The sequence below is a fragment of the Suillus bovinus genome, assembly GCF_016758785.1.
Source record: "Suillus bovinus strain UH-Sbo-P2 chromosome Unknown EDB93scaffold_22, whole genome shotgun sequence".
Taxonomy (NCBI): domain Eukaryota; kingdom Fungi; phylum Basidiomycota; class Agaricomycetes; order Boletales; family Suillaceae; genus Suillus; species Suillus bovinus.
In genome coordinates this window covers 389,847-415,618 of record NW_024542078.1, presented here as the reverse complement: position 1 = coordinate 415,618, position 25,772 = coordinate 389,847, and the positions used below count along the sequence as shown (strand labels likewise).

At 45.4% G+C, this 25,772-nt stretch overlaps 7 protein-coding genes across 7 annotated transcripts; 2 read left to right on the top strand and 5 right to left on the bottom strand.

Moving 5' to 3' along the window:
- Window positions 1-1,224: 1,224 nt before the first annotated feature.
- EDB93DRAFT_1072262 (uncharacterized protein) lies at window positions 1,225-1,584 on the bottom strand (the record flags this gene model as incomplete). Its single annotated transcript, XM_041444986.1, has 1 exon — window positions 1,225-1,584. A coding segment is annotated over one exon (360 nt), but the record flags the coding sequence as incomplete, so codon positions are not given.
- A 921-nt stretch (window positions 1,585-2,505) lies between these two features.
- On the bottom strand, window positions 2,506-3,145 carry EDB93DRAFT_1103446 (uncharacterized protein; the record flags this gene model as incomplete). Its single annotated transcript, XM_041447309.1, has 2 exons — window positions 2,506-2,558; window positions 2,731-3,145. 2 exons carry the CDS (start codon window positions 3,143-3,145, stop codon window positions 2,506-2,508), a joined length of 468 nt encoding a protein of 155 aa, XP_041308504.1.
- A 966-nt stretch (window positions 3,146-4,111) lies between these two features.
- EDB93DRAFT_1084079 (uncharacterized protein) lies at window positions 4,112-4,462 on the bottom strand (the record flags this gene model as incomplete). Its single annotated transcript, XM_041445807.1, has 1 exon — window positions 4,112-4,462. A coding segment is annotated over one exon (351 nt), but the record flags the coding sequence as incomplete, so codon positions are not given.
- A 180-nt stretch (window positions 4,463-4,642) lies between these two features.
- Window positions 4,643-5,044, bottom strand: EDB93DRAFT_1084081 (uncharacterized protein; the record flags this gene model as incomplete). Its single annotated transcript, XM_041445809.1, has 1 exon — window positions 4,643-5,044. A coding segment is annotated over one exon (402 nt), but the record flags the coding sequence as incomplete, so codon positions are not given.
- A 9,225-nt stretch (window positions 5,045-14,269) lies between these two features.
- On the top strand, window positions 14,270-14,952 carry EDB93DRAFT_1103445 (uncharacterized protein; the record flags this gene model as incomplete). Its single annotated transcript, XM_041447308.1, has 3 exons — window positions 14,270-14,301; window positions 14,475-14,647; window positions 14,819-14,952. 3 exons carry the CDS (start codon window positions 14,270-14,272, stop codon window positions 14,950-14,952), a joined length of 339 nt encoding a protein of 112 aa, XP_041308501.1.
- A 1,282-nt stretch (window positions 14,953-16,234) lies between these two features.
- Window positions 16,235-18,655, bottom strand: EDB93DRAFT_333658 (P-loop containing nucleoside triphosphate hydrolase protein). The gene is made up of 11 exons (XM_041456121.1): window positions 18,620-18,655; window positions 18,498-18,564; window positions 18,367-18,444; window positions 17,612-18,315; window positions 17,366-17,559; window positions 17,280-17,318; window positions 17,129-17,226; window positions 17,002-17,073; window positions 16,890-16,950; window positions 16,647-16,840; window positions 16,235-16,590 (listed from the first exon to the last, which is right to left on the bottom strand). The coding sequence occupies exons 3-11, from the start codon at window positions 18,406-18,408 to the stop codon at window positions 16,357-16,359; spliced, it is 1,638 nt and encodes a 545-aa protein (XP_041308500.1). The 5' UTR covers window positions 18,409-18,444; window positions 18,498-18,564; window positions 18,620-18,655; the 3' UTR covers window positions 16,235-16,356.
- A 3,527-nt stretch (window positions 18,656-22,182) lies between these two features.
- On the top strand, window positions 22,183-23,723 carry EDB93DRAFT_1103443 (uncharacterized protein; the record flags this gene model as incomplete). The annotated part of the gene is made up of 4 exons (XM_041447307.1): window positions 22,183-22,251; window positions 22,303-22,338; window positions 22,396-22,510; window positions 22,552-23,723. 4 exons carry the CDS (start codon window positions 22,183-22,185, stop codon window positions 23,721-23,723), a joined length of 1,392 nt encoding a protein of 463 aa, XP_041308499.1.
- Between the last annotated feature and the right edge of the window lie 2,049 nt (window positions 23,724-25,772).

The following is a 25,772-nucleotide window of genomic DNA, read 5'->3' as shown; positions in this document are numbered from 1 at the left end:
ATCGCTTAGTAATACATCTCTTAGCACCTGGCAGTCGGTCTCAATTTCTACTGGAAAACCCCAAATGATGTCGGAGAACTTGTCCAATCCAAACTTTAGCACCGCGAATTCCAGTATGAAAGGTTTGTACTTCTGTTCTGTGGTTGATGTCCGTTTTGATGCAAATGCGATCGGTAACAGATGCTCGCTCCACTTCCCAGATGGTCTTTGCATATGTGTTCATTGTGACAGTACTGCTGCTAGTCCTTCTTGGCAACTGTATGATGTGATGACAAACAGTGATCCATCATACTTTGGCGCTTGTAGAATGGGACGGGCCACTAATGCTGCCTTTAGGTCTATGAATGCCTTGGTGTGTTCTTGTGTCCACTGGTTGTCAAGCTTATGGTTTCATAGAATGCGTCTGTATGTATTCTTGGTGTACAGATGTGTTAATGGTGCTTCCTTTACTAGGTTGCACAGTGGTCCTTCTTGTTTCATGTATCCTAGTATTAAATCCCTAAAATGACTGGTGAGTCCCAGAAATGATTCTAGATTAAGTGCATCTGCTGGCCATTCCCAGTTTATGATAGCCATTAGCTTTTCGAGATCCAGTTGAACTCCTTGTGGTCCTACCGTCGCTCCTGCAAATGTTGTTTCTGTCATGAAGAGTCGACACTTTGTAGGTGACAAAGATAGTTTTCGCTCCTGACAGTACTGAAAAATGTGTTCTAATTTCTCGAACATCTTGTTGAATGTATCGCCTGCACTCCCTCCGTCATCAACAAAGATCTCCATTGTGGTGTCAGCAATCAGGTCATGCAGATGTGTTGCTGTCATCTCACAGAATGTGGTGGGTGCACCGGTGAGTCCCATTGGCATGTGTTTATACCAAAAGTAACTGTGTCCTTCTACATAGAAGGCCATGTATGGCCTAGACTCTTCTGGAACTTCGACAGCATAGAATCAGAATGCAAAGTCAAACACTGACACGTACTTGTTGCCACTTAAACTTAGTTTTTTAGCTTGTATGTCTCCTTGAGGCATTGGCACTATAATGGTGTGTCTGTTGACTTTGTTAAAGTTCTGACATATTCTCCATTTCTGTGGTTTGTCCTCTAATGCTTTTGTAGGTTCCTCACAAGCTTTGCGTTCCGGTAGGGTGAATGCGGATGGTTGACCGTGCTGTGTGTACTGCTCGTTGACCTTGTGCTGTAGTTCTTCAAGTGTAAGTCCACCTTTTTCATGCACCTTCTGTGCTAACACTGTGGTGGTGCAGCATTTGAGTTGTTCTGCCAATGTTTTTTCAATTATTCCCATGGCTAACATTTTGTCAACCCTACTATGTAAGAATTGGGTTTGTGGCAGCATAAGTGCTTGCTGACGAATGTGTAGGCTGAATGTCACGCTTTCCGGTATGTTCAATCGATGTTGGGCTCCAGGTACAGGGAGGACTTCTGAAAGTGAGCATGCAAAAATGTCTGCATATTTTTCCACTAAGTCTTCGACCTTTTTGTGTTCTTCTTCTGTGAGTTCCTTTCCATATTGAACTGCTTTCACAATGTAGGCTACTCGTTTTGGGTTTTTTGGGTCCGTCACTCTTGTCAACACTGTTGCTTCATCTTTGCTGCTTCTTATGATGTTTACTGATGCCTTCATTCCTAGATTCAATGTTTGATCAGTGCTGATTTCTGAAGATGTATTACGACTTTGGGGTCGGACTTCTCTTGTATTGGTATGCTCTCTTTCCTTTGTCATGTCTTCTTTCTGACCGTGGTTGAAGATCATTGTTGAACCTCCTTCTCCTATTATGTGCACTATGTCTGTTTTGTATTCATGTATTGCTCAGAATGCTCGTAGTAGCAGTTTCCCGAGTAGGAACTCCCATCCACCTGTGCTATCAAACACCTCAAACTCTCCCTCCATTGTAATTCCTCCTATTGTGACTTTGCCTTTCCATGTTGCTTTGGATGGTATGACCATACCGTTCACCATGCATAAACATTTTGTCGATGTTCCCCAGCCTCCCAAGCAGTTCTTCACTTGTTCAAATGTCATTGCACACATGGAATTGATCATAGCACCTTTGTCAAACAGTGCTTTAATTTGTATGGCTTCCCCTTGTGTTCCTTTAAGTGAGACGTACTGCAGGAACAGTTGGCATTTGCAGTGAGTCTCTTTGTCGTCCATTGAGTACAATTCAACAATATTATATTGTTCACTAGAATAAGGCTGCATAGTGACATACTCTGTATGTTTGTTGCTTTCGACAGAGGTGTGGTGCTTGTCCTCGTGCGTCTCCTCTCGACACACAAGGACAGATTGTTCCTTGTACTTGTTACAATAACATTTAACCCTACTTATTTTTCTCTTTCTGTAACCATAGCGCCAACTCTAGACTCATCTAGACTTGGCTATTCTCTTATCAAGCAGGCTGTCCGCACTCCTTTCTTCTTGATTGTAACCTAACTACTATCATGCGCCGCATGGTTGTTTCACCTATTCTTGCTATCTTGATAGGTTGTACTATTTCCCTATCTTGTTACCTTTCTTGACGCGGCTGCGCCGCTCTTTGTTACCTATATAAACCCCATGTACAACAGTAGTATTCTTTAACTTAATCTACTGGGTTTTCCCCTTGAATCCTGTTCTATAAGGTCTCCAGCCTTATAGTCTGATATTTGATTCTAAGACAGTCACTCACTGTCTTAGCCTGAAACCTTGATAGGCAGAAGTGCTAAAACCACTCACCGCTGAACCTGACTGTTTTATTTGGTGCTGTTGGGCACTTTAAGGTTGGTATGGGTATGAAGGGCTTAAAGCTTGGAAAGACTATTGTGGATTGATCTGGTGCTTCTGGTAATGATTCTTCGTCATCGTCTGCTAGCTGTTGGTTGACCTTGTATTCTGACTCGTCTTGCTCGTTCTCTAGCATTCGTTGGTCAATTTCGAGAGTGTCTAAAGGCGATGATTCTGATGATGGGAATGTGCTATCGGAGAGGTCTGGGTTACAGGGTGTTTTCTTTCTGAAGTGTCCTTTCTTGTCTCTGGGTGGTAATTCTTGTTGGGAATGCAGTTTGTCTGTGGTGGTGGGTTTTAGTAAGAAGAACAGGTTTTTATATTGGTTGGAGGCTATGCTTGGTGCGTTTTCCTTGTGTTCTGACATGAGGTGTGACATTCTCTAGGCTTTGTTTAACTCGGTTGCTCTGGCTCTGGCTCTGTACTCTGTGCTCTGCTCTGTGTTAATTGGAATGAAGAAAATGAAGTTAGGACGATCTCACCCTGTTCACCAGTTGGAGTGGGCTCTGCTGAATGTGTATGCTGTACTCGACAACCTAAGTGATGAACTGCTACTGCTCCTGAGACTCTCTCTAAGCTCTCCAACTCTGCTCCAAACACTGCTAAACAACCTCTACAACACAACCTCCTCCCTAGGGGTCCCCTACTCCAACACTTCAGCCAGATTGATAAGAATAGAAAAGGACTCACCCCTTAATCCTGACTGGGGCCACTCATACTCTCTATCAACATTGATAAGGACGGCATCTCATTGGCCTTTCGGCCACTTGGGACATGGTGGAGAGGCATGCAAGGTTTGCGCTGGTAAGATGACACATGGATCATGGAAGGAAACTTCCTGCAAGTGAACTGTGTGCCAAATTTGAACACAATCAAAAGGCAGAGTAGAAGAATGGTCAATTGATGATCTCCTTGAGATTCCAACCCCGTGAATCACATTTCTGTTCCTCGCGTCAAGTCGCAAAAAGTTTGAAATAGCATCACAAAGATCCAGTATGTTGAACTCGTCTGCAACATTGTCAATTTTCATTCCAGTGTGAGTTGGACTATAATTTAGATGGATAGCAGTATTACCAGCAGTAAATGTTCAAGGAGGATGAGGGCTAGGTCCACGAGGTATGGTAGCTGCCTCATTAGCTTTGATGAAGTATTTAGTAGTGACATGTATGCAATTAAGCCCCTCCAGGAGTGCAGTTCATTGATCAGTAGACAGTTCTTTGACTCCAGCAATGTCTTCATCATCTCCCTCATCCATTGGTAATTCTTTGGGGTCTGGATCAAGGACATCACTCTTCAACGTCATAGCAATTGCAAATCACTGCAGCTTGTCCTGTCAATCTAAATGACGGCAAATCTGAGGGTCATAATCATTATTGTTAGTTTGTTGCGCAGGTTCCTTGATTTCAGACACATGCACATGTTCAGTGACATCCACAGACCACTGGATGAGGGCTCCAACTTTGCGTGTGCTGGTGGTGATGCTCTGCATTAGCTCTAGCTTAGGTATATACCAATTATCGATTGTCTTCTTCATACCAGTCTGTGCGCCCAATGTCATAATAACATCTTTGTTTTGATGAAAGGTTGAAAGAGATTGGTTAATAGATGCCAATAAATTGTTGTCTGGAGAAGGAGATTGTGACATATACTGGACATCCATAAGGGCACAGATTGCGATCACAAATCGATGAGGGGCTGCACCAATGATGAGACCGACAATGTAACACTGCAGATTACAGTGGAATCTGCCTGTAACTTGCTTGAGCTTTGTTATTCCACCAGAATAGTGATGATAGCCTGTGACTGGCTGCAAAATTGAGAATCAAAAATTGAGTTCTTGAGCTCCAAGAACCACAATGCACCACTAAAGATCGTGATCGAAACATTGCTTATGCCAGTGATGCCGAGCCTCTGGAGTTAGAAAGACTGAGGGGCAAGCAGACAGCCAATCTTGCCAGAAGGGTGCATGGACACCGTTTAGACAATATACAGCGCATGCATCAAAATAACCTTCGAGGTCATTGGGATCAACGTGTATCTTGGTGAGCTGATTGAGAGTGATATGGCATGTACGTTTGGGGTGACGAAAATTGTCCCCAAACTCCAGATACGATGTCATCGTAAATGGGGAGGTTTTCCCATGTACACACGCAAGCATACATGCCTCCAGGGTATCAACAATGTATGCTGCAAGGGGCATATAGCAATGGCGAACATTTCTGACAGGGTCAGACATCATTATCCCAATTTCAGCCGTGATCATCAATGGCTTTAAGACGATGGAAAGACATTGATGTATGAGGTGGTTTCTGAGTAAAAAAAAAGGGGTGTGGTGCAGACACGTGTTAGAATGCGAAGGTCTATGATGGGGTTATGCTCACACTATACAATTAAGGTAGTTAGTAATATGTACTTGCAGTTTATTGGTGTTTTGGGTGTTCTTGTATTATAAAGTCTGTTTGGAGATATGTGCAGGCAATGCGCATTATATGAGACAAATGCGGCAAGAGAGAAGGGAAACTGAGTGTCACCAGCTGAAACCCAGGGTAAAACGGAGAGTATATACTACGGTGCGATATTTTTGTGTTTTTCTTTTATTTGATGTTTTTGTTGTGTTTTAGCGGATAGGATGGGGGTATGTGGATGGGGTCGGCATATGTGCAGGGTGTGGATGATCAACATGTGCTAGTTGTGCTGCGCATTTTCCGGTTCATCTTCTTCGGGCTCTACAGCTTTCCTTGCTTCTAGTTGGTCTAAACTCTTGTCGTCTATGCCAGTCATTTGAGTCACCAATACCCATTCTTCACTGCGCGGGTAGTACAGTATGATGCAAAATGCGGCGAATTGAAGCTTTGAGATCGTGCTGTCCAACTCGGCCAGCATATATGAGCCTCCCTTTGTGCACCACACTACGATCATTGGTCCCAGATAACGCGGCTTTGTCTTCTTGCTCAATTCGTACTCAATTCTTGAATTGCGGACGAGAACTAAGGTGCCAGGTTCAAAGTCATGTGATTTGATAGACATTGTAAAGAGTAGATCTGGGCTGGGCTCTACTGAATGTGAGTCCCTAGTCCTGAGAGATGCGAGTATGCTTCGTCCCAAGAGACAACCTAAGAACTACCTTGATAATGCAAGGGAAGTCTTATACAGTTAGAGAGTAGACAAGATATTGGAAGAAAACCTCTTTAATGCTCATCCGTAGTTCCGAGACTACTTCCAAAGTACTGAGAAGCTTGTCCAATGCGACCAAAGGTCGTCCGAGGCTGCAAGAGTGTTGTCCAAAGTAGCGCGATGCCTTCCGAGGCTTGCGAAGGCTGTCCGAAGGTCTATATATGTCGGTGTGTCGATGTGTCGGTATGTCAGTGCGTCAAATAACAGTATAAGACTTTGCGCAACGTCCGAAGGTCGGAACTACGCTAATCTATCGGGACTCGAGAATAAACGAAGTGTGGAATTGGCAGCGGTCTAGCCAGACAATTGTTCCAAATGAACAAGGATCAATTGCACAGTTTACGATTATACCGAGGTGACTCTACTAATTACTACTCGAAGTACAGGAAGTGAAGTGTCCTATCAGTAGCCAGCAAGCAAGATTATATCCCACTTCCATGAGAGGCCGGAATCCGTAGGCGAAACTAGTAGCGAGATAAGCAAGTCCGAACCTATGTAATAAGCCGCGAGGTGTGCAAGAATGCAAGTATACATGTAATAAGCCGCAATGCGTACAGCTTATATGTATTCCAAGGCTCCCGACAGGATGCCGATGGGATTGTTATCCATGTAGCACTAAGACGTAGTCAACATATAGTCAGAATAAAGGAAAATGCACCAGCAAAGTCAAAAGGACGAGGATAGGACATGGTATGGTAACTTGCGAGGTTTGGACGGGTCTCGGAACACGAGAACTGCCTGCAGAAGGTTCGGACAAGTGCGCGCGGCCTTCGGAAGGTCAAGGGAGGTCGGGGAATGGTATGAACGTAGGTATTGGATTGCCTGGTTTCGAGCCCAGCGCCGCGACCATCATTACACCGGTCTAGGACAGGTCTGGGCAACTTGATCAAGCTATTGGCCTGTTCCTAAATATAAACAGTTACAAATGATTTGACTGCATGTCTGAAAGTTGGGCACACCATTCAATCAGACACCAAGATCTCTGGCAAATACCAAGCGAGTATCCTTCCGTGCTTGTCAACAAACGTGGTCAGCTCCTAGATGTGGCCGAAAGAAGAAGTTTTGAAATATTTTGCAAGTTTTTCTCTTTGTTGACTGTCAGCATTCAACAGGTTTGTTGACACCTTAGCTTGGTCTGCAAAATGGTGGACATCCCAATCCGCCCTTACTGGGGTCAAACAATCACAAATAGATCCCAGTCAAATTCAAATAAAATCTTACAGCTATTAACAGCAGCATAAGCTATGGTGACTGCAGCCTGTTAAGATCGTGCTCAAAGGTTCAATCCGAAGGACTTGGCTTCAGCTCGTGCACTGCGCCCCTTACCCGAGTATGTGCCCCTAACTTCTGAAGGCTAATGGACAATGTTTGAAGGGCATCAGGCGATGTCCGGAAGTATTGGACAATGTCCAGGTTCCGATTGTCCGATGCGCAGGAATTCTGGTGGACGTTCGGGAACAGGTGATAAGACTAATCCGGACAATGTCCAAACTAGAAAGGAAACAGTGGAGGACTACCAAAGGTAGAGGCAGAGGTGATAAGTCTATCGGGATCGACCCTAAGACTAGCGGAGGTCAATGAGAGAATAACTCAAGTCAAACGGAGGGAAGAATGAGCAGAGTCTAAGATAATATTGAACTGAAGATGTACATAGATTCTACAGGGTTTATATACCATGGAGGACTTAATGGAGGACAAGCCAGCGCAGTCCGAAGCTATGCGAGGCTGTGGACAGAGATTATAGAAAAGTCAAACACTAGTCTATCAAAAATAGTAAATGAACCTGGAGATGAGAACAGAGGAAAATAAAGGTGGAAGTGAAATGGGGTACGGAAAATAATATAGCCTAACTGGAATAGGAACGTACAAAGGGATTAGGCACAGAAGTTAGATGCGGGTCGGATCCGGACATAGATAGAAGTCAGTCGGATCCGGATATCTGGAAATGATGTGTGTGATACGTCCGGGTCCAAAACGCAGGATATGACACAGCCCTGGAGAGTTCAATCTCGGCAATCTCCCTGGTCTTGACTTGTATGGCAGAACTGGAAAGTTGAACCTTCTGCCACTCATTCCACAGTCTCATCCTGAAATTTGGAGCAGTTCAGCACAACCGAGTCTTAACTTAAAACCGGCTTACTTTGCTTTTTCTAGTAACCTATCATCTATCTCAGTATCTGAGAATAATTCAAAAGGTGATGAGTTCTGGAGTAGCTCATCTACACAGCTAGAGAGGTTTTTAGACAGTTTTGTCACAGGATCTTCCATGGCAGAAGCAAAAGAAGAACAGAAGATTAATGGCACCAGGTGGCAACAGGAAAACTTTTCCAGTAGTTTGGAGCTAGTCTATATGGAGAATTACCAAATTGAGATAATGTGAGGTGATGTATGTAATGGCTACCGGAATGCCTTAGATGGATTTGATAGGCTGTTAACCTCATGATGACCGGAACTGGTAGGATTGTAGGAGACTGCTGATGGCATTATCTGGTACAAGAATTGTAATACTAGCCTGCTCAGAAGCCATTGCGTACACCACCTCGCAAACACGTGCAGTACAGGAATAGTGAGACTGTTCTTGTACTGTAAGGAAGATAAGATGATATTTGTATCCAGTACAAGAATAGTCAGATAGTCCGACTATTCTTATACTGAGCAAGCTAGCTTGGCAAAGCTGCTCAAGAAGCCACCGGCTGCACCACCTCACAAATCCATCCAGTACAAGAATAGTGAGACTATTCCTCTGTTCTTGTACTGTAAGGAAGATAAGATGATATCCGTATCCAGTACAAGAATAGTCAGATAGTCCAACTATTCTTGTACTGAGCAAGCTAGCTTGGCAAAGCTGCTCAAGAAGCCACCAGCTGCACCACTTCACAAATCCATCCAGTACAAGAACAGTCAGATAGTCCGACTATTCTTGTACTGAATGAGTGAGCTTGGTGAAGCTGCTCAGGAAGCCATTGCATACACCACCTCACAAATCCGCCCAGTAGAAGATTAGTTTCACTATTCTAGTGTTATATTTAGACTTGCCACAGACACTACTCAGAATTCTAGTTGGGCAAGGAGTACCAGCTGGACAGTTACTTATTGGGGGCGCACTGGCACAGTCACATGTCTTATCATGGGTGGTCGGTCACGTGACTTGTTACTTGGGTGAAGGGTGGCCTGCTCAGTCTTTCTTTTGCAAGCTTTGTTGTAAGGTATTACATGACAAAGCTAGTATAAAGTAAAGAAAACAACGAAAATACTAAGATGTACAGAAAAACACATATTACAGTGACATATTTCCGTATTATATGGGTCACCTGACCTACATAATATCCCATATAAGACAGGCCAGCGGACTATGGGCTGATGTTATGTATATCCCCGATATTGATGGATGGGCCGGGAGGGATATTATTTCTGATGGAGACAGGTGGGCCCATCTATGCTGATATTATATATATCCTCAAAGATGTCGGGTGAGCTGATGTAATGGTTTATTGTATAGATGGGTGGGCTGACGTACAGGAACTATTTTGTACACAGGTGGGCCGAGGGAGTGGTGGAATATGTATTATATAGACGGGTGGGCCGATGTAAGGGTTTATTGTATAGATGGGTGGGCCGACATACTGGAATTATTTTGTAGACGGATGGGCCGAGGGAGTGGTGGAATATTCATTATATAGATGGGTGGGCCGATGGAGGGGGATGTTATATAGATGGGTGGGCTGAGGTAGTGAGATATCTGTCTGACATTCATGGATTACCGAGTCCCAGATGCCTAAAAACTGAATCCCATTGTGCAACATCCATTCTGGACACCTGAACACACCAAGCTCAAGACTATAATCTGGAAACTTGTGAAAATGTGTGAAATTTCTATTTCCTGACACCAAACACATGAACACCTGAACACCCAAAGCCTGAAGCTTGAAAGTCCATTTATCAAATTACTGAGTGCCGAGTGCTGATAAACCTGAAGCCTGAGACCCAAAATCCGAAGCCCAGAACCCAAAAACATGTATGCAAAATGTCCATTTTTCATTCATTGCACAAATCACTGAGTGTCAAGTGCCGAAATCCGAAACTTGAGACCCAGTACACAAATCACCAAGTACTGAGTGCTGAGGGCCGAACCCCAAAGTCTGAGGCCTGAAACCCGATGTTCAAAACCCAAAAACATGTATATAACATATCCATTTTTTAGTCATTGCACAAATCACCGAGTGTCGAGTGCCAAAACCCAAAACTTGAAACCCGGTATGCAACATGCCCATTTTTCATTTACATTAAACAAATCATTGAATGCCGAGTGCTGAGGCACAAAGCCCGATGTCCAAAGCCCAAAACCCGAAGCCCGAGACCTGAAAATATGTATACAACATATCCATATTTCCCTCACTGCACCAATCACCAAGTGTCAAGTACTGAAACCCAAAACTCGACACCCGGTACACAAATCACCAAGTGCCGAGTGCCGAGTGCCGAGTGCTGAGTGCCGAGGCCCAAAGCCCGATGTCCAAAGCCCAAAACCCGAAGCCTGAAACCCGAAAATATGTGTACAACATATCCATATTTCACTCATTGCACAAATCACCAAGTGTTGAGTACCAAAACCCAAAACTCGACACCCGGTACACCCATCACCAAGTGCTGAGTGCTGAGTGCCGAGGCCCAAAGCCCGATGTCCAAAGCCCAAAACCCAAAGCCTGAAACCTGATAATATGTATGCAACATATCCATTTTTTCCTCATTGCACAACTCACTGAGTGTCAAGTACCAAAACCCGAAACTTGAGACCCAGTACACAAATCACCAAGTGCAGAGTGCCAAGTGCCAAGGCCCAAAACCCGACATCTGAAGCCCAAATTCCGAAGCCCGAAACCCAAAAACATGTATGCAATATTTCCATTTTTTACTCATTGCACAAATCACTGAGTGTTGAGTGCCAAAACCCGAAACTCAAAACCTGGTGTGCAATAAGCAAAGATAATGAAAAAATGGAAGTTGTTGTCTGAGTCTAGGTGAGTGTATTGGTAGTCTTTTCTTGTCCATCAGTTATCATTTGACCAAGATATAAGCTAAATAAATCTGAAACATCGGCGAGAATGAAAAATGAAAGTTGTAGTCCAAGTCAAGGTGAGTGTATTGGTAGTCTGTTCTTGTCAATTGGTTATTTCATTACTTGGTACTTGGTGCTTAGAAATCAGTACTCAGTACTTGGTGCTTAGAAATCAGTACTCAGTACTTGGTTCTGATACTTGGTACCTGGTGTAATGATAGTCATGGCACTGGGCTCAAAACCCATGTTTTTGATACTCACATTAAACAGTATTTGTCCGATGCATCCCTGACATTCCGATCCTGATCCCGACACCCGACCCCGACCTGAAAGTTTGGACCCAACGTTTTTGCATCGGACTCATCCTTCCTATGTCCTGTCTAGTCGTATCTATCCCCACTGGTGCATATTTACTCATTTTCACATTATTGAATATTACAGACAGTGTTATTACATGTAAGCATAGACCATTGCACTTTTGACATTTTTCACGATTTTCAGTATCTTGCCCTTGCATCCATGATCCAACCTTTTAATATATAATGAGCATAGCTTATATTATTGCCTCTTATGACCAAGATCAGCTCACAATAGGCTGGAGTTTGTGAGCTAGTGTGCATACTTGCCATTTCTCCTGATAAGGGGCCCATACCTTCAAAACATTGAATCTTCATGATCAGAAACCTGCAGTACATTGAAAATATATTAAGTATCATAGACATAAATTTACAGACAAATCCACCAAGAATTGAGTACTGAGGAAGTGAAATAGATAAAAAATGGAGTGTGGGAAACTTCAAAGACCCAAAGCATCGAAAATGGTCAGTGAAGCAATAATAGGACTTTAATGCTGAGTCAACTCATGTTTTCACTATATCCCTTCCACCCACCCCCTACCCTCAAGGCAGTAGGCAGTATGGGTTCCTTAGGTAGTTTACAATCTATCCTACATATTTGTAATGAAATCTTTGGCCTGAATCATCTATAAATGCGACTTTGTAAAAATATGTCTATTGTCACATTTCACACATATGCCTGTCATTACATCAATCCTTCATGTATCTTTCTAAACTATTAGGGCTATTATAATGGACATATATGGGTGTTATTCCAGGTCTCTGATCCCATCACAGGCTTGTTATGTTGGATATCTCAACATAATGTGCAAGTCTCGCTATTAATATTCATTCCTTTATCTTTATGCTCACTTACTGCACACCTCATCTTTACATCATTGCTAACATGCCAGACAAATATATAATCCTCATACCTGCATCATCCTACCTCAGTCTATTTGTTCTCAGACTGAGGTATGACTATACATTCATTATCATACTCGACATTGACTAACATTTAACGTAGTCTTCAAATAATCCCCAATTGACAAGAATGACATGAGTATGAAAATCAGTGGTTCCGAGCCCAGCACCGCAACCATCACTACACTGAGTACCAATACTTGGTAGGACCACCAATACACTCACATAGACTCGGACTACAACCTTCATTAAGAAAGTTAAGCATAATAATAATTTTCATTTTTTCATTATCATTTTTCTATATTGACTAGCCAGTCCCGAGTCCCAACACTCGGTATTCAATACAATTCCCAAGTTATTTGAACCCTACATCAATGGATAATACATACAAATACAGAATTCATGTCCAGTTGTAGTCACGTGTACCGGGTGTTCAGTTTTGGGTTTCAGATTTTGGGACTCAGGCTTTGGGTCTATCAGCACTCGGCATTCGGTGATTTGATAAATGGACTTTCAAGCTTCAGGCTTTGGGTGTTCAGGTGTTCATGTGTTTGGTGTCAGGAAATAGAAATTTCACACATTTTCACAAGTTTCCAGATTATAGTCTCGAGCTTGGGGTGTTCGGGTGTCCGGAATGGATGTTGCACAATGGGATTCAGTTTTTGGGCATCTGGGACTCGGTAATCCATGAATGTCAGACAGATATCTCACTACCTTGGCCCACCCGTCTATACAACATCCCCCTCCATCGGCCCACCCGTCTATATAATGAATATTCCACCACTCCCTTGGCCCATCCGTCTACAAAATAATTCCAGTATGTCGGCCTACCCATCTATACAATAAACCCTTACATCTGTCCACCTGTCTATATAATACATATTCCACCACTCCCTCGGCCCACCTGTGTACAAAATAATTCCTGTACGTTGGCCCACCCATCTATACAATAAACCATTACATCGGCCCACCTGACATCTTTGAGGATATATATAATATCAGCATAGATGGGCCCACCCGTCTCCATCAGAAATAATATCCCTCCCAGCCCATCCGTCAACATCGGGGATATACATAACATCGGCCCATAGTCCGCTGGCCCATCTTATACGGGATACTATGTAGGTCAGGTGACCCGTATAATACGGAAATATGTCACCGTAATATGTGAGTTTCTACCATCTCAAATTCCGTGTAAGCCAACATTCCCTTGTGTGCAGAAGTGTGTTGCCTTTTGATATTCCTGCTAGCATCTCTGAAATCACACCCATAGCTTACAAGCTCAGATCTTCATTATGGCTCTTGATGAGTTCCATAATGTCTTTAGCTCATAACTCATTCTACATATTTTCTAGCGATAATGTCATTCTGTATTTGGTCAGAAAAGGAAGCCGGAGCGCAGATGAGCAGAACGAGAGGTGGTCATATGTATTCCTGGCATATGCAAGGCTGCAGCTTTTTGCCATAGGTTTATACTGTCACAAGTTCCTCACACCACTCACATCCCATCTCATGTTGCGCGCACAAGTTTATATTAAAGGAGCTGAGATGGTACCTATAGCTATTTGGCGCTAATAGAAATTCACACTTTGCAGTGTAGAGAACTGATTCCCGCTGGGCTCAGCAGAAATTGTACTACCTAGACAACAAATATTTAGGTAGATCTTAGCACGACCTAGTCTGCTATACTTGCAGAGCAAGTGCATTCGATCCTATAGGGGTAGCTGTTTGGTATTAGTTTTTATAGTTAGTTATCAATAATAGGAAGATAATCCGAAGCTAAGAACTACTTGTCCGAAGGGAAACTGTTGGGTCCGAAAATATCAGAGTCGGGTCGGGTGTCGGACTATGCATCAGACTGTCGGGAATGCGCCGGATGATAAAGGAATGTGTCGGAAGTGTGTCAGATTGTCGGTCAAATGAATGTCGGATGTGTCGGAATGTTTCGGAGGAAAAGAGCAGATAGATATTTCGCAATACAATAAAGTACTACTAATATCCAATGACTTCCATCCTACTACTGAGTAGGGAAAAGTAAGTAATGCAATAGGTAGGAAGTACTAGATATTAAATAGTGACCATGTAGAAATTCGGACTGCTATAGGCGAGAGTAGTAGTGATATTTCGGGTCCGAAATCCTATGTAATAGGACATGTGGTACTGCGGACCATGAGAAAACATGTAATAACACTGTATACAATGCTTAGCAAGTCAAAAGGAGTAAATACGCACCTAGTGGGGATAGATGCGACTGGACAGGACATAGGGAGGACTGGTGCGATGCGCGGGAATGTCGGGTCGGGATCGGACATGTGTCAGACTGTCGGAAAGTGTGTCGGGTCGGGATCAGACTGTCGGACTTGGGTCAGGGTAGTCGGGAGTGCGTCGGACAAATACTGTTTGACATCAGTATCAAAATAGCTGGTTCCGAGCCCAGCACCACGACCATCGTTACAGCGGTTTGTTGGTGGTGCATCTAGAAAGGCTTACCAAAACAAGAACAGGAACAGTTGTTAGTGTTGACAGAGTGCTACCATGTGTGTTGCAATAGCGGCACGTCACAACTTTGTAGTAAATTTTAATGATATCATACATCTGTTGAGCAACGCCAAAGCTACTTCTCACAAGAAGGTTGTGGATAATGTTTTAATTCAGAAGAAAAAAGAGAACACTAAACAACGTTGAGAGAAGTGCGCTACCATATTTTACATGTTGCGATGGCGCCGTGTCACGATTTCATGGTATGCTGGAATGGTATTATACATTTGTTGAGCAGTGTCAGAGCTCTGTCTCTCGAGAATGGCTTGAATAGTGTTATATTCAACATATAAATAAGGCAAAATGACAATGCTCAAAATAAATGGCACAAGCAAGCTATCACCCCTCACCTGCTGCAATGGAAGAATGAGATGACATTGTCGTGGACTGTTCATGCTACTCTGCATTTAAAGATGTGAATGACTATGTATCTACGACTCAAGATTCTTGCAGTATTTATGATATTATTTAGCAGGAGCAAAATTGTATCTTTCTGTAGTTCTCATGGCTACAATATCAAGGAATCATCAATTCACTGATGATGGTCATATTGGTAGAGAATGGAGGTGTGGGTGAGAGATGAAGTTGATAGACCTACAGTGATAGCATATATACCTAGCCTGCTCAGGACCAGCCTGGCTTAGTTAGTTAGGTTATAATCACCGAAATGGAATCCAACTGTTAGTCATGAAACATGGGGGCCATTTTGACTCAGATCAGTGGAACGACACTGCAAAGGGCAGAATGCAAATTGTGTTGGCATGCCAATGCCAGAACACAAGGAGATCCAACAGATAACTCAAGATGGACTAGCACAAATCCTGGACTGGCCTACTCCTCATCAATCATCCTCGGGTCATCTGTCGCTTTGTGTACGCCTCCTTTCAAATTCTCTCTACCTTAGTTATCGAACTTTCGTATTACGAGTTTTCCGATAATGATGAGCACAGAATCTTCAATCTGCATGGTGAAGTTGGTGCGGTGCTGACAGGGCATCAGTTCGCCCAGCCAGATATAAGCGCTTAAGCCTCACCAAAGGGAAGCTATGATAATTTGAACCCTCCACGTGTTCACCTTGATTATATCAGCCTATCAAAGATCGAGACACATTTGCAGCATGCGGTTGATGAGATGTGGATGCATGTCCTGTTGGATTTAGATTATTTAAATTTCCTTATCGAGTTTCGACTCGGAACGAGCCGATTGTGGCTTAAACTTTATTTCGCCGTGATTACATACAGTAGCGATATTTTTGTATACCTTACGCGTTTGCAACAAATTCACCGTGCTACCTGCTGCCGAAAATTCTATATGTCCATAATGTGTGGTGAACACAAGAGGCATATTGTTCTTAACAGGAACGATCATGCACTCAAATGGATAATTGAGCACCTGCTAGGCTATCACTTGTTTCATTGTCATGATGGCATCATGTACTCCACTCACTTAGCATATATGGTCAAACGGAAGGATATACCGCGTATGCAAAGATGCAACAATACAATGCTAAATACCATAAATCACAGGAATGTCGAGGAAGTGTAGAGGAGACTAGATCATATCCACCAGTTGATTTGACACAGCTCTATGTAACGAACGAGCTCCCTCTGATGGAACATAACTTGGCAGCGCTTTCATCACAATTGCCTCCACGTCTTGAGGGGACAGGGTGTTTGCAACGTTGCAAGTGAGAGAGTATACCGCTTCAGCCGCGATCGCCATTTTTTCTTCCAAGGTGAAGGGAATAAATGGCAACACGGTGGTCACGCGAGACAAAAGTGAAGCCTGGAAAAGACAGCATAAGAGAGTCCGTAAAGGATTTGACCACTTCGAGCACTCACTCCGAGGCATTGCGAGACATGAGGTCTTGAAAGATCCATGAGATCTCGGTACTCGTCTCGAGTGATGGGTTTGCTTGGATCTGGTCGGGAATCATGGTACTCAAATACAACGTTATGGCCTATATTGGACGTTCCAAGCCAGATCACTTTCGTGAGATTGACATGTCGTTTTCCCACTTCAAGGGAACAGCGGCCTTTAAAACAGTAAAGTATTGTCGTACTCACAATGTTATATAAACTCACCGAGCTCCCAAGGCATGAGAAGAGAGTACAACGCCTTTGGATCTTCTACCTTCTCAATCTCCTGAGGCAGAAATGAGTGAACTTCGCGGAAGAAGTTTGAAGCGGAACGTACGTCTAGTACAACTACGCATCGCTCGCCTTCGTTGTTAAGCAGAAATTGGGCCAAAGTATCTGAGGAAGGTTCCTTCGCGGAAGTATATATCAAGGTGAGTTCCATCAACAAAGAAAACATGACAAACCTCATACGGGCTCATAGAGTATGATTGCCATAGATCGTGCGTGGAGCGCAAGGTGGTCATGTTAACAGTATGGGTGGGAATATCTAAGAGACTTCCAACTACAAGAGAAACGATAAGTTGAAGGCGTAATTCGTAAAGATGAGTTACGAACATTTACGGGCCAGTAAGCTCTTCCCATGACCACTCGGACCTAGGGGAGATATAACAATGCGTCTCGTACTTAGCTGGAGAACATACCGCAAAGCAAAACCACGATGGGAGCCACCGACAACCGTTGAGAGTGCATACTCAACACCCTAAAAAGTTGTTCTAAGACCCAGTCTTGACCAATGAGATCATATCGAACTCTTGTGAGTGGCCGGAAGAACGAGCGATATATAAGCTGAGATGTTTGTCGAGTGTGTGGTGAATCGGCTCTGGTAACATAGTATCTAAAAATCGAGTGAGCAAAACAGTGATGGAAGGTTAAAAGGTACTGCTTACCTCGTCGCAGGGTCCATTCCTTCTGGCATTGTCTCTTCAGGCTGTGAATGTGAGCCCGAAACACCATCACTTCCCTCCGGTGACATTTGTGCAGATGGATTTAAGTTTGGATTCCGCAATGCCGATGGATCTGCGCCATATGCTAACAGGGCCTTGACAATCTCATTCTTGTGCGATAGTTTGTCATTGGTCAACGTAAAGGCCAGGGCGGACTGAGGACCGACTTGGTCGTTAGGTCCAGCTTCGCCGCTCTCGAGCACCTGTCGCACTTCATTGACATCGTCGCTCGCAATGGCAAACAAGAGAGTCGGCTTTGGCGTCGCTATCGCATGAACTGGAGCTTCGAGAACGGATGAAGATTGTGGGGGAAGACCGGAGAGGGAACGACGAATCGTGCGGCTGTATTCATCGACATTATCCTCTTCATTGTCGCGTGCCAAACTAAGAGTTGACAGTTGGCATGGCTGGGGGTGGAGCGGCTGATTAACATCACAAGAGTCCCTTTGGTAACGCGAAAGGCGCCAAGACGGAGCCTGTTGAACTGGCGCAGTGTGCAATTGGGACTCTCTCCGCGCGGAATGAACAAGAGACGAAGGAGCGGAAGTAAATGCGAACAACGATGAAGAACTAGGATGAGCGGGTGTGAGGGTATTGTGAATATGCTCGGAAATATGCTCGGGTATGCTTGGACATGGTGAAGGCAGCTGCCCACAAAAGTGAGACTGGCACAAAGGGCAGAAACACTATGAGCTTACGTACCAGTGAATTATACGATAGCGAAGTACTAGATGATACATTGGGTGAATGAGGTGAAGCCGAGTTGAAGATATGATCTGTATTCAAGAATGAGTACGACAATCACCGAAAAGGTATTTGAAGTAGTGACCGGATAATATATTAGACATGATGGACGAAGACGATGATACGGACGACCTCGGATTAAGCAAACTAGACTGAAGGCGAACTTGAGTTATGGTGTACAGGAATTGCTGGCATTTGACAACTCACCAGCCTGAGAGGTTTTAATCCAGTAGCAGATGGTTCTTGTTGCAGCTCAACGGGAGACAAGAGCCGGTCAGTAGACGGTGGGTTCGGTGGAAAGTCGAGTGTCTGCGGGGCAGCATTCGCACTGGCGGCGTCACTATCTCGTCTCGCTGCTGGATAAAAGACAGGTGAAACGGAAGATGAGGGTTGAATACCCTGCAATGGCCTTCTGGCTACAAACTACAGGGCCATCCATGAGCGGCAGTCAGACTATCACTTCAAAAGCCTACCTGTGGATTGACGCGTCGAAAACCCAACGGTACCTTTGTGCTCCCTGCTTTTCGCGATGAAAGATTTGATATTACTGGAGCCGAGAGGGAGGGACTATTTGCTCTAGGCGAAAGTCCATCTGTATGGGAGGAGAACCATCGCTTCGTATCACGTCCATTCGACAGGGATAGAATGAGTGGTAGACTCTGAGCAGTAGACGATGAGGACGGCTGAGCCTCAAAGGTCGATGGAATGCGTATTGTGAGATTCAATGGAGCTCTAAGTGGCACAGGGGAGCCCGTTCCAGCTAGCACGGAGAAATGTTTCTCCTTATGATCATGTGCTGTTGATTCAAGAACAGATACTGGATGTAGATTCGGAGATTCCCCCATTTCATGAGCTAGTTTCACGTCAGTAGCATCCATATTTGGTGAATCGGCGGGATGTGTATCCACGGTTCGATCATCAAGCGCTTGTAGGAAGTCTGCGTCTTCGTCCATATTAGTGTCAACGGGGTTAGCCGGGATGAGGGCCATGGGTGACGGAGAAAAGCAAGGAGCATACGGCGACAGTGAATCTGGTTTCACGGTGGCATCCGAGATAGCACGACTCCTCTGTACAAATTCGATGATCGATGGAGCATCGACAAAATCAAAAGTCGCAGCTGAGGAATCGTTGACAGTACTGGTGTTAACTAGTGATTGATCGTGAAAATGAGCTGTTTGGATATCTCGTTTCCTTTGAAGTAGGAATGCATCTATGTCATGAGTTCCAATTTGCCCGGCAGGAGCCTCCAAGGCCACTGGTAAAGATACCATGTCATCCAAGAGGCCTTCAGTGCTAGGTCGGCCACGAAGTGCATCGCTCTCATCAAGTTCAACAGGGCTAACACTCACGCCTTCCTCGACGGACAAGACATCTTCCGCACCACTCTGACGATGAAGGTTGACGGAAAAGTCGCCTAATTGAGATCCCCAAGACGTACGCACGCCAGCCTCATCGTGATCGAAGTCTGCATCGTCAGATAAGAACATCATAGGAGACATTGAAGACATGCGCAAAGCCTGTCGGACATCCGCGTTCAGAGCATCATGCCACGAATCACGATGATCATCAGTCTGGACACCTGAACCACCTCCGGTTGTGTCTAGAGCATCCCCTGCAGGCACTAGCATGTCGTCGGAAAGGGAAAATACATGCCCAATGTGGGCTAGAAGTTCACGGGAAATGCTTGGCCGCTCGCTGAGGTAGGAAATAAATGACTCTTGACTTTCCGTTGGGTGGCTTGTATAAAGTTGATCTTCCTGGAGTTCATATCCATCCATATTATCATCATGCCGTATCAACGATAAAGTGGACTTCGCTGGTGTAAGACCACTCTGCCGTGGCGAAGGAGGCTGAGAGGAAACGGTTTCTTGAGTGATGTCGCCAACCATGTAGTCGCACTCAATTGAGGATATGGACGTATTCGGAGACGAGCGGCCAGACGGGAAAGTGCCTAAAGATAGCGCCGACACGTTTGATGACAACTCTCCCTGCACAAGCTCAGGGTCATCCACATACGGGGAAACTAAGGAGGGGGTAGTGACGTCATTAGCTCTGCTGACAATATGAACGTCGGAAGTAGCGGGTTCGGGTAGTAGAGAGGGCGGAAGACCGCAAAATTCCAGGTCAACGAGCACTGCTTCCTGGGATAGAAAAACCCCTTTGACAGAGGACGGACGAGTCAAAGATGAAGAAAGCGGAGAAACCAGTGACTCTGGAGGGCTGTCAACATCGAAAAAGGCACGTCCAGTGCCATCCTCAGGCGCACGATCGAGCCGAAGCGATGATGCTTCTAAGGTGCTGTCATGGATGGACGCACTGTCGAAAATGAGAACGGATGGTTGTTTTGGAGAGGACGGTTCTGCTAGAGGACTTAAGGGAGGTGTTAACCCCATCCCGGCGAGACGGACAGTGGGGGAGAGAGGCTCCTCGTCAAGATCAGATGAAAAATCATAGGAATCTAAGATAGATAAAGTCGAGGATGCGTCCTCGTCATGCTCTTCGGCCACCACCGGTTGGCGGGAGGAAGGTCGAACGCCGCGAACATCATATGATACGCGTCTATCTTGTGACAAAGATACTGAAGCACGGCGAAATGGGATTGAATCGAATGCAATGCTATTGCGCGTGGGATGAGGTGGAGAACGCGCTAGCAGTGCAGGTCCCGTCCAACTGTCGGCATAGCCCGAGTCGATAGAGTCTTCCCGCTTTGGCGGAAAGTTACAGCTGTACATTGAGAAAGGTCGCAGGCGTGCAGAAAGCTCGACAGGAGACAGAAGGTCATTGTAAACTTCTTGTCCTGAATTGCCCAAGGGCGCCTCCACTGAGTCATGAGGACATGCCAGAAGCGATAGGACAGAGCTAGCAGTACTCGTAGAAGAGAACCTGGAAGGCGGGGTGGGGAATCGCAAGACAGTCATGGAAGTGGATTGCGAGTTGTCTTCTCCGGCCTCTTCAGGGTCCTGTTCCTGCTCGTCTGTCTCATCCTCACCATCCACCACATATGAGGGAAATATATCCCTAGCCTCTTCATAATCATCTGAGTCGATATCATGAGGTGCGAATATCTCCTGTATCTCTCCAACATCCCGAGGCACTTCAATAACAGAGTCCTGCGTGTCACATAAATCTGATTCTTCCACTAACGTAGAAATATTCGTGGAAGAAGCGTCCGGGAAGAAACCAGCCACGGCGGTATCTGCTTGACAATTCTGCAAAAAAATATCGTTCATATCAACAGGTCGAGGTGTGAGTGTTTCACCGTCCTCGTGAGTAGTTGGGCCAATTACATCTTGAAGAACCGAAAGTAAACCGAAATAACGAGAAGTGTCATCCACCGGGCTGACATGTTGGGTAGAGCGTGGACTCGCAGAGTTAACCACGACCGAAGGAGGATTGAGAACTGTCTTTGGAGGAAAAAACACGCGGGGCTTAATAGGGTGCGCGACGTGCACGTCAAAAAGCGACTGATTGAGAGGACTCTTTACTTTGATATCGTGAAGGAAGTTGCACGAATCCGCGAACAGACAGCGTCCTTGAGAGAAAAACGGACACGGCCGCGCTAGAAAAAATCAAAATATATCCGTATAATATATGTAGAAACATACTTCTCTGGCGCCATGGAGGGTCCTGAACTGTCATTCCACTGATTCATCGAATGGCCTGCAGCTGGGACGCGGACGGTGTACAGAACATTTGCTTCCGTTATTGAACCAAGGCTGTTCCCCACAACCCATAATAGGAATTACAACGGACCCCAGATACCACCTCCAATGGCTGCCCGACTCCCCCAAGTCGCCCGCCTCATTCTCTTTACTGGCCCAAATTGTTCGCTTTGTGATGTCAGTATTCTTCCCTTTCTCTTTATAAAAATTTCTAATTATTCACGCTAGGTTGCAAAATTAGAATTGGCGAAAGTCAGGCAGTCAGTGCGTCACAATTCAAAACTCAAATGCGACATACAAGTTGTTGATTTGAACGAGTAGTATCAATTTGACCTCGAAATAGTCAATATACAGGAGAAAGGCCAGGAAAGGTGGAAGAAGAAATACGTCTACTGGATTCCCGCGCTCCATCTGGACGGGAGGGAGATAGCGAAAGGTCGTTGGGATGCCTCCACTGTGCTCGAATCCATGAGGCAGCGGAATACGGCGCTGGAAGCTCAGGAGGATTGTGTCTAGAGAATAGTCTTAGCGGTTCCAATGCCACTTGCAGCTTTTACATCGATACCTCTGGGTCGGCTGGTTTTCAGGAATTGTCACCTCAGTTATGCTTTTATAACAGGCACATCTCGGGTGTCCTAGGCGAGAATCGAAGTCCATCCCCTGCTGCGGCACTCCATGATGCTCGCTTTTGTTTCAACTGCGGGTCGCCTGATCACATCATTGGATCCTGTCCTGAAGCACATAATCATCCCCTCATCGCGCTGTCGCGGCAACTTTTCAATTTTTTGCGCTCTGGCGAGCAAACGAGGGACCCGAGCAGGTTTCATGTTGTTGAAGCTTGGAAGAAACAACGGCTTGAATGGTTGGAGTTTTTCCAGCCCGGAAAGGTTGTTGGTCCCACCTTACGCGAAGCTTTGGGCTTCGAGCACGGAGACTCAGGTCATCAGTGTGCTTGGCTACATAACATGTCATATTGGGGCTATCCTGCAGGATGGATAAGTGATACCGACCCAAGGGATGCCGTTCGCCAAAGAATTTTGGGAGAGCTGGGCACTCTGGTACACGGTCATCCACTTGAAGATGACGATGACTCCTTCCTTATAGTTAGTGACGAAGAGGACCGCGAGGTAATCGACCTAAATCTTGCGACGTCTTTCTACCTCAAAGCAGGCGGGGACGAAACATCAATTGTCGATGATACTTTGTCTGCCAACTCTGACTTGGAGCTCCATTCATCGACAACCCGTAGGTGGGCAACATACCCCGACGATTATTTCTCCTCAAACCACCTCACTGTCTATAATGGAACGATATTGGTATCATCGTACGCCGCCACTTCTCATTCCAGTAATACATTTACTGCAGAAAGAAGAGCTCTTTGGGAACAAATAATATCCGGGACTCAATCTGCCAATGCACTTGTTCCCCCTTGGAGATTTCCTGGGGCATTCTCTTCGCTGCCATCGTACATCGAGCACCAACCACCTCCACCCCCTTCAACTCCCCCTCCACTGCCACCTTCTCCACTTCCACTTCCACTTCCATTTCCGCCGCAGCCCGCACACCATCAATATCATGCACTCGTCACTGCCGCAGAGGATGACTCAAATAACGGCGACATGGATATGGACCTTTCAGACGATGAATAGCGCGCTTCACCGCTGTGCTAGCATGCTCTCGTAATTCATGAATCACAGTGGTATAATATGAGTAAATAAACTCCGTGAGGCTACCTGTGCTCGAGAGTGAGTACATGAATTTGCCTTGACGTCAACATTATGGATGATAAGGACCTTAAGAGTCTCGTCGACAACCTGTCAACTGATGAATCAAATCCACTGTAATATTCAATCACCGCCACCAAGTTGCGGCTAGGTTGTCCAAAGTTTACCTAACTACTCCAGAATCTCTAACCTGTATAGACCGTCACCTTCACCCCGAGAAATGCGGAAATCTTGACTCATAAACACTGATACCGCGGGGCTTGTGTAATCCCGTGGGGAATACTTGATTTCGTGGCCATAATTCGACTTGAGTTATGGCCCCACCAATGATACCCGACTTTACTAACTCTCTATCACCACTGAACGTTGAACTCAGCATCTCACTTCGTAAGAACAGTTGGCTCGTTCTAATCAATATCTAGGTACGATTGAATGTCGCGTTGGCATCCATATTGCCAGTGAATCCATTATCCAGACGTCTTTTCCTCGCATCTAGTTGATACACCTGAACTGCTTGTGATCAGTATTCCTAACATTGTTCGGGTGGTTGTATAGCGCCACCATGCATGCCGGTGAGCATGACTTCAGGAGGTAATTACGACGAGATATCTGTTTAGATCGGGAGGTGATGGAGTCTGACAAAGAGAGGAAGGTGCTGGATGACGCCAAGTGATCTTTGTCAACTAGTGGTTCTAGTAGTTCTGACTTGCGCACTTCGTCCTGCAGGAAGTGAACTCGGAAGTAATTCTAGAAAATATAGTAGCGACAGGAGGAGAGCATGTATGTAAATGTAGCGAATGAAACTTGTGAGAGGGAGCCCATTGAGTAGCAGAACGTAACAAATGGAGTACAAACGGGTATTGTATAAAATCTGTAGAATGCGCATAAATCCTCAGTCGATTAACATAGCTACATGCCCAAAGTCCGTCTGACAGATACTACCACGAAGGCAATACAACCTACTAATGGTCGCGACACTCGTGCCATGATGTGCCGTGTGCGACACGACTCAAGTCCAGCTGTGGGGTATTGCTAGGAATAACCAGTGTGTTGCCTGGGACATACATCATGCCGGAGTAGAAAGTGAGTGGGATCCAGAGGAGCAGCCGTCCATCGGGACCTACAACCCATCCCTCCTCGTCCGTGCAGGATGGGGCTGAGTATTCAGAATCTCGGAGAAAGGAGGAGGGGGAATGAAGGGCATGGGTCGGGTCAGATGAAAAACATATTGCAGGTGCTTCAAATGATTGGTGCCGGTTCAGGAAATCTACATCCCACACTCTAATGGTCTTGTCTTCTGACCCAGACACGATGTGTTTGCCATCAGGCGAGATCGCGACAGACCGAACGGGTCCGGTGTGCCCTCGAAAAGGGGGACCCACTGCCTCGCCAGTCTTATCCCAAACCCAGACAGTCTGGTCGTCCGAGCCAGACACGATGCGATTACCGTTTGAGGATATTGATACAGTATTAACTCGGGAAGTGTGGCCTTGAAGTGGGGCACCTAATAGCTGGCCGGTCCCCATATCCCACACACGGATAGTCCTGTCATCCGAGCCAGATACAATGTGACATGCATCCGGCGAGATTGCAACAGAGAGGACTCGATAAGGGTGGCCTTTGAGAGGGGCACTGTATGCCTTGCCAGTGCCCATATCCCACACCTGAATTGTGCTGTCATCCGAACCAGACACTACGTGATTTCCACCCGATGAGATTGCAACAGACCGAACCCAGCCAGAGTGCCCACTGAGAGGATATGCCTCGCCAGTTTCAATATTCCACACCCGGATTGTCCAGTCGTCTGAACCAGACACAATATTATTTCTGTCTGGTGATACTGCGACAGACCGAACATAATCAGTGTGACCTTGGAGAACACCCAATGCCTCCCCAGTTTTCGCATTCCACACGTGGATGCTCTTGTCCGCTGAACCAGACACAATGCGCTTCCCATCCGGTGAGATTGCAACT

Coding starts and splice junctions, on each gene's coding strand:
- EDB93DRAFT_333658 (XM_041456121.1), bottom strand. CDS start 18,408: ATGTATCATCTAGTACTTCGCTATCGTATAATTCACTGGTAC. Junction 17,074..17,128: donor ACTCTATGAGCCCGTATGAG/GTTTGTCATGTT, acceptor ACTTCCGCGAAG/GAACCTTCCTCAGATACTTT. Junction 16,951..17,001: donor GATGCGTAGTTGTACTAGAC/GTACGTTCCGCT, acceptor TTTCTGCCTCAG/GAGATTGAGAAGGTAGAAGA.